Here is an 8,524-nt window from a genome sequence, read left to right as displayed (position 1 = left end):
GGGCTCGATCTTTCTTCCTCAGTTGACACAGAGACAAGCTTTTCGACATCTAATTCAAGTTCTGGCTCTTTTAGTTCCCCATTGTTTTGCTGTTCCTTATCTACTAAAACTACAGGGTTCTGATTCTCATTTTCGTTGAGTGACTCATAGCCATCTGTTTGGCTAGCCCTTGCATTGAATGTTTCCTCTGGCTCTGATAAGTCAATCTCGTTAAAAGGAGCTGGAGCCGATGTTATGATTTATGCTATGATTTTGCCGCACTGGGCTAGTATGTATCGATCTTACTGGGATGCACTTCCTTTTTGCATGCACTGATGCAGGTTGTTCCTCTTCTCCCCCGGATTTACGTTTTCAGCTATGTTTTTTCTTCTTTTTCTTATGTTTATGTTTGGTTCTTCTTGTTGAGGGTGATGATGATGAGGATTCCTCACCATCATCATCTGATTTCGATCGCAAACTGTTTGATCTTTCCTGTTGTTTATCCTTCATATCCTTTATTTTGGATTTAATATCTTTCAAACGTTTATTTAATTCCGATAGAGATTTCTCAGAATTAGGCATTTTTAAATTTTTCCTGGAAAAATCAAGCAGCTTGCAGTGTATTTATGACAGAAAATATAATAAATAAAGAGTAGAAAGAAAGTACTTATCTTTTGTTTGACAACTTTGTCTTTGATGTTTCTTTAAACAATCTTGAAAACCTCTCAAGTTTAAAAAGAAATATTTCAAAATGTTCTTTTCCTCCGCCATGTTGACTGCATGAGCGCCACGTCATGAACTGACTGTTCCGCTCCGCGTTCTCTTCTTTGAATAATAGAAAAAATCAAACAGAAAGCGTGGCTAAAACAGGAGATATTTGGGGTTTTCTCTGAAATTTTATTGTTTTTTGGACTGTTATGATTTTTTGAGTTTGAGAGGAGATGCATTGCGTCTCAAACTTGTCTTGGAAAATAGTGAAAGTAGAATAATTTTACTGCCTAGTGCATTTTATTTGAAGACTTAATATCTTTTCAAACCTTTTCTAGAGGCTTTTTTTTTCACTGTATATTTATGGACAAGAATCGAGGAAACCGTCGCCATCTTGTTTTCTTTTGTTTTGTTTTTATTGAGGTGTTGGAAGTTCGAGAGAAATGGAAATACATAAAAATTCAAATGTCTTTTTACTTTTAGCAATAATATATTAGTCAAAAATGTTTTTTCTGATACTTTTTCTTCTTGGAAGTTCTATTGTAATGTTTTGACAATGGCATCACAAGATAAACAAGGATATCATAACTATTACTATCAATCCTGATCCTGTATAGCATAATTGTTGTGTATGTATTGTTTATGATGTGTTTGCTTCTTTCAGTAAAATATAAAAGCTATAACGAAAATTAACAGTATAATTTGAATCTGCGATGATTTTGTGCTGTTGTCTTGGTGGTGTGGTTGATAACATCATACAATCGTAATGTTCATACAGCAGAGTCTGTTTTCGAAAGGCAATATGACTTAATACCTTGAATGAGAAGGGTTCGGTTTGTACTATCACGTGTTGATGGGATATATACAGTCGAAAAAGAATAAAGTCGAAATGTTAAGAGGATTAATGCAACCCATATAGGTTGTCCTAAAAGTTATAGAGGGCTTAAAACAGAGTATGTTTTCTGGATGGGATGGACTTTATGCAGAAGTTACAATTTAACTCCTTAGTGTTCAACATAATACTATATTCTCTCCAAGACCTCCAAAAGATTAAGAGCTTATCTGAAACTCTTATCAAGGAAGATCTGTCGCTGGTATATATTTGTAGCAGTTATCACACTTTGGCAATTTCATCTATCATTTTAACAATTATATTGTAAATTTGGCATTTGAATGTAAATTTAAAAAACTTTAAAAGCATGTTGTTTAAATTCAGAATTGACCAAACCTTTTTGAGAAAAATGATTTTTTTCCTAATAAATTTCCCTTGTTTTTCTACTGTCTTTATAACGATCTGCTTTTTATATCTTTCTCTCTCTCTGTTTTCTGTACACAACAATTTATGACTTTCGTTAAAAATCTGCTCAAGTGATCAAAATCAACCAATAATAGCGTTACATTTGATAATAGCGAAAAGTAAACAGCGGCAAACATGAAAGGTAAAGATCAGATATGGGCGCGCGTTGTTTCTATAGGTTCATACTCCAAGCTGAATAAACATATAAATCAGTATTGTGTCTCTACCCAAGAGACTCACTTATCATTTCAACCATTTGTTTGATTATTGGAACTACTGAAGATGAATAATAGCACAGCCTCTACATCAATATCATGTACATACAGTTACGGTGATATCTCCAGCATTTCAAGATACATCTTGGGTACTGGATTTGTGATATGCTCCATCTTGGCAACAACCGGAAGTATCATCTCATTGATCATTTTACAAAGACCTTCGATGCGTTGTAAAAAATCCAACAAAATTTTATCATCCCTATCAACGTCAGATACATTGGTTGGTCTTGGATTATGTATTGTTTTCACCATACAAATGTTATCAGAGGATCTACGATCGAGTTGTTTTCTTGAAAACACTAAGAATATCTTAGCGCCCTGGATGATTGGTACTTCCTCTCTCAATATTGCCTTGATCAGTTATGACCGGTATGTCATGCTGTCAAGCCTTACAAATTATGACATTAAAATGAGCAAAAGAAGATTATACTTTCTAATTTTGTCAACATGGATAACACCGATCCTGTTTACCATGACTTTCTTCATCAACCGTTTGTTGTTTATGGCAGCTTTGGCTTTGTTTACAATCATACCATTAATCATCATCATAATTGCTTACTGTATGGTTGTCAAATTCGTCAAAAAGAATTCGTTTGTTAAAGAAAGTGAGGATGGACAATCATCTAAGAAAGAGAATAATCGAAGATTGGTACAACGGCTAAGTTTTCTTGTGTTCTGTTATTTCATCTGTTTACTACCTTTAATGGTCAACTTTTTCTGGGAAATTTTCAATCGACTTTCAAAACAAGAGAAATCAGTTACTCATCAAACTCTCACTGTCGTTGGTGCTTTATGCGCATGCGTCAACTCCGTTTTGAATCCGATTATTTACTTTTCAAAGTTTCCCGATTTCCAGAGAGAATTTCGGAAGATGTTTGGGTTACGAGGTAATGCAGTGATCGAAACAAACTCGACTAACAATGATACGACTTCTGAAAGAGTCAACTAAAAAATCTGGGTTTATTTTAAGTTTTTAAATTTTCTGGACTAGAGGGATGTTGTGCTGTGCTATTTATAGATTAAAAACAAAAACTCTTGGAAATTTTGGTGGGAATATATTCTATATCTAAAATCTTTCTTTCACATACCACTATTTAAATTCCCTTTAACTTTTTGCTAAATTACCCTCTTTTTTTTATTACAAAATTAATCGTAAATCGTAAATATACATAATTAACAAAAATATTCTAAACTTTTTTTCGTTTTTATTAGTTTGAGTTATTTATATATCAATACTTTTCTTTTTCTAAAATGACAGACATTACATATCTTCACTATATTTTTAATTGGTTATTTCACATAATTGATTGGAAATTGATATGCAGTAAAAGATAATGAAATTTGATTGTAAAATTAAATATACGACATTTTTACTACCCAATGTTAATTAGAAGAGGCCCCCCCCCAGCGGCACCCCTAATCACGCCATCACGCAAAAAAGTTTTCTCCATCACGCATCACGAAAATCGCTAAAATTTGTCATCACGCAAAAAATAGTGAAAAATAGCCCAAATCACGCATCACGCCTCAAATTTTTGCCCTATCACGCATCACGCCAAAATCTTGATCACGCCATCACGCCAAAAAAAATCTCTAATCACGCCATCACGCAAGAAAAAAGTCCCAATCACGCCATCACGCAAACCGCCGGGGGGCCTCTTAGAATATCAGCCTGGTCTAGAAACGCAAGCAAAATATTTAATTTTAATTTTAATGTTTGGCTTGTAAAACACTACTAGTGGTTGCAATGTACACGCTTTTTTATATAAGAATACACTTTATAAGAATGTCCATGATGAAAATGGCCAAAATATTAAGAATATGCTAAGAATGTCACCATCATGGAATTTTGCTACTCAAGCTAAGAATACCATTTTAGAGCCTTTTAACTTATAAATTGCCTCCAAGTAAGGCTCACTCCTTTCACAAAAATGTCATTTTATGCTTGAGAATGAGACGTATGTACTGAATGTTAAATCTACAATGTTAAAAGTTCTTCCGTCTCGGACGGATTTCCGTCTCAGCGAAGTATATAAAGAGACTTTTCCGTCTCAAAATTCGACATAATTCACCAAAATTTTAAGAATAGATGCTAATTTGCTGTGTAAAATCCATTTTCCTTCTCAGACGAAAATTTTGCTTTGACCACTGAATCTAGTCTGAATTAGATCCTAACCTAAGAATGCTGTAAGAATGTTTTAGGATTATTTTCCCAAAAAAAGTCAAGAATATAAATAATGAAATGGATTTACACCATTCTTATAAAAAATAAAGCGTATTTATGGTTTTTGGTTATTTATTTCCCTGTTATATGCGCATAGAATTTATGTATTCTTACTCGTAGATGGTTTCCTATTCATTCACGGATGTTATCAATTAATTTTGAAATGGCTTTGATTTGAAATTGACTATTCTTTAAGAACACTGTTGTTTGATTTCCAGGACTTCTTGTGGACCTTTAGCTACCCCCTGACACCCTGGCTGACAATCCAAACAAACTTTTGAAATATTCTGGAATTCTGGGAAATTTAAGACATAGACTATTGGGTTTAAGAAGGAATTGAGAGAAGTGGCAAATATACCAACGATAGCTAATGTTTGATGCGCAACCGTCTTTTTGCCTCTCGATTATACTTTATAAAAAAATTCTAAGAAGAAATTGACAGTCAGCGGTAATAAACATACGAAATAGCAAATGATGAGAATAGTTAACCTTTTCACGATTTTCTTGTTTCTCTCGCGACGAATTTGATTTTGTTTGATGTTATCAAATATAAATGTGTTCTTCTTGACATATCTGACCACTTTGTAGTATGCCGCGATAATGATTATCAAAGGTGATGTAAACAGAGCGGTTAACGATATCATAAACACAAGTCTGTCAATCAAGGTCGGTAAAAACAGAGTGACGGGGAAAGCCAAGTCACTAAGATCATTAGATACAACTTACGTTTACTCATTTCCCGATCGTAATCGGTAAAACTTGACGTAACGATCGTAACTGATGATTGCGATATTCAATGCTGATGTTCCGACCATCCATGTCCCGATGAAGTTTTTCATCAATTCAATCAAACAACTTTTGAAGCTAAAAGTGTCAAAAAAATGAGAACAGCCGAAACCTCAGCAAAAATTTGCTGGTTATAGAAATAACAGTGTTAAGTATTTCAAATTCAAATAGTTATATGTTCTGATCTTGTAAGAGGCTCGTTTATAGTCCGTTTGAAAACTAATTCAAATGTCTAATTTTACTTTTAGCAATAATATATTAGTCAAAAATGTTTTTTCTGATACTTTTTCTTCTTGGAAGCTCTATTGTGATGGTTTGACAATGGCATCACAAGATAAACAGGGATATCATAACTATTACTATCAATCCTGATCCTGTATAGCATAATTGTTGTGTATGTATTGTTTATGATGTGTTTGCTTCTTTCAGCAAAATATAAAAGCTATAACGAAAATTAACAGTATAATTTGAATCTGCGATGATTTTGTGCTGTTGTCTTGGTGGTGTGGTTGATAACATCATACACTCGACTGTGTCAATGAGGTGAATTTTCTGGTCTGTAAAATTTATCAAATTTTGCGATTTTCATAATGAAGAGTATTGAGCTCAATTTTAAACGAACAAATAAACAAGTTCAGAATATTGAGTAATTGATTTATTGTGAAAATATAACCTTTTAACTGAAGTTTAGGGCAAACTCTTTTGTTAAAACTGTCAAAAACCGCGAGTAAACGACCACTGAATTAAGGTCCCAAAATTGCTGTTTATCAAAAAAAGCAACGACTCAGCCGAGAGTTAAGGGTCAAAAACAACTGTTTAGGGTGGCCTGCACATAGGGGCACCTGATCTAGGGTCGGGGCTAATTTTATGGCTTAAATATTTTCTTCAGGAAGTTATTTTGTCAAAGGAATTTTCGAAGTCCAGACTTTGATCTCCTGTTATTCGAGATAGGGACCATGAAAAAATAGCCCCGACCCACGGTTCGGTCCGCAATTTATCTGGCTTTCAAGAAAATCTAAAATGGCTTTTTGATAGCCAATACAATCGCTGCATTTGCAGGTTTAGTGGGCCCCATTACTCTGCTAAAGAAAATTCATTGGATTCGAGAAAACATCAAAATTACAGACCAGACAAAAAATTACGCAATGCCCTCTACAAGCCATTGTGATTGGCTGATCGGGAAAAAGACGTGAGATCTGATTGGCGTAGAAAAAAAGTGAAATTTTTTTAAGAAGGAGGCGGGGAAGAAAAAGAGGCGAAATGTTCAAAAATCAAGAAACTTGCAAAAATTGAAAGGAAAGAAATGAATTTTATTCTTCTTGTGAAATATTTTATAGCTCATTCATAGGACGGGGATGTATCTAAACTAGAAGGAATAGACATCAGATTTAGAACAACGAGACAAGGTGACTTTTTGATACACAATGCACAATATATTTTAAACTTTCTGTTGCTCAGACATAAAAAATCCAGAAAAAAATGACTCCAAAACCATCTGAAATCCATTTTTTCTACATCCTGAAGAAAAAGAAAGAATATAAATAAATCTAATATAAATCAAGATTTGTGTCATCAATCCATAACCTTAGAGATAAAACTTTCAGAACTTTCAGTGAGACAGGGATGGTTAGCATAAAATACCCATCTTTTACTTCCATTCTCTTTAAAGACCATAATAGCATAACATAGCATTTTAATCTACATTCTGCCAGAACAGGGATATTAGAAAATGAAATAGCCTTAGCTCTTATGCAGGGAAATTAAATATCTAAAGTAAGGAGAGGGAAGGGGGTTTAGCATTTGCCAGCAAATAATAATGAGCTGAGTCAGGCTGGATTCTCCATGAATTTCGACCAATTTTGAGGTGGTACCACAACTCCTTCTTCAGTTGACAGTGAGAGAATTCTCTTGCTCTTGTCATCTGCGACTTGAATAATATCAAGAATCCACAATTAATAAAAGTTAACTAACCTTTTTTTATTGCAGTTGAGCTCCAGCACACATTTCAAATTCAAAAACATCTCAAAACTGAAGAAAGCTCGGTTTTTTCTTCTTCCCATCTTCTTCGTTCTTAAATTGCACTAACATCATCATCATTGACAACACCAAAAAAAATCGAAAGCTTTTTGGAGGATAAAATAAAGAATTGTAAACAACAAAGAAGTGAATAAAAATGAAAACTGAAGCTATAACTCTGGGCAAAAATAATGCCCTTCCAATAAACTTGTGCATCCAAAATACAGTTAAAATTACTAAGAAGTGTTTCCTGATTATAAATCATAATTCTTTGAAAGAAAATACATTTTGACTCTGTCAAATGAAAAGAATACCGGTATGCAACATTTAGAAAAAGAAAATATCAGAGTCCTTTCCCTCTCAGAAAAAAAGATTTCAATGATTTCGAAAGATAGAGTGACAAATAACATTTTCCAGACTGTCCAGATTGAACGTACTTACTAAAATAAATTGTTTAAAAACATTCGAAAACGTTTGCGCGCTCGTGTGAACACTCAAAAACATTCGATTTTCAAAGCGCTGTTTACATTTGAAAATTCGAATGTATTTTCGGCGTAAAGCTCTGTTTAGACTTAAACACGGAAAAAACTACAGACTCGCAAAATTCACCTCATTGATTTCCTCGAGCAATCGTAATGTTCGTACAGCAGAGTCTGTTTTTGAAAGGCAATATGACTTAATACCTTGAATGAGAAGGGTTCGGTTTGTACTATCACGTGTTGATGGGGTATATACAGTCGAAAAAGAATAAAGTCGAAATGTTAAGAGGATTAATGCAACCCATATAGGTTGTCCTAAAAGTTATGGAGGGCTTAAAACAGAATATCTTTTCTGGATGGGATGGACTTTATGCAGAAGTTACAATTTAACTCCTTAGTGTTCAACATAATACTATATTCTCTCCAAGACCTCCAAAAGATTAAGAGCTTATCTGAAACTCTTATCAACAGAAAATCTGTCGCTGGTATATATTTGTAGCAGTTACCACACTTTGGCAATTTCATCTATCATTTAACAATTATATTGTAAATTTGGCATTTGAATGTAAATTTTAAAAACTTTAAAAGCATGTTGTTTAAATTCAGAATTGACAAAACCTTTTTTTCCTGATAAATTTCCCCTTGTTTTTCTACTGTCTTTATAACGAGCTGCTTTTTATCTCTTTTTCTCTTCTCTCTGTTTTCTGTACACAACAATTTATAACTTTCGTTAAAAATCTGCTCACGTGATCAAAAT

The 8,524-nt window shown here is 33.6% G+C and overlaps 1 protein-coding gene across 1 annotated transcript; it reads left to right on the top strand.

The window, feature by feature from the left end:
- Nucleotides 1-1,945: 1,945 nt before the first annotated feature.
- On the top strand, nucleotides 1,946-3,361 carry LOC136808842 (cannabinoid receptor 1-like). Its single transcript, XM_067065400.1, has one exon. It carries the CDS (start codon nucleotides 2,267-2,269, stop codon nucleotides 3,209-3,211), a length of 945 nt encoding a protein of 314 aa, XP_066921501.1. The 5' UTR covers nucleotides 1,946-2,266; the 3' UTR covers nucleotides 3,212-3,361.
- The last annotated feature ends 5,163 nt before the right edge of the window (nucleotides 3,362-8,524 follow it).

Source organism: Clytia hemisphaerica, unplaced genomic scaffold, assembly GCF_902728285.1.
Source record: "Clytia hemisphaerica strain Z4C2 unplaced genomic scaffold, Clytia hemisphaerica genome assembly, whole genome shotgun sequence".
Classification (NCBI taxonomy): Eukaryota; Metazoa; Cnidaria; class Hydrozoa; order Leptothecata; family Clytiidae; genus Clytia; species Clytia hemisphaerica.
This window is presented reverse-complemented; position numbering and strand designations above follow the sequence as displayed.

Bases quoted from the DNA above. Each gene is read 5' to 3' on its own strand.
- LOC136808842 (XM_067065400.1), top strand. From the start codon at position 2,267: ATGAATAATAGCACAGCCTCTACATCAATATCATGTACATACAGTTAC.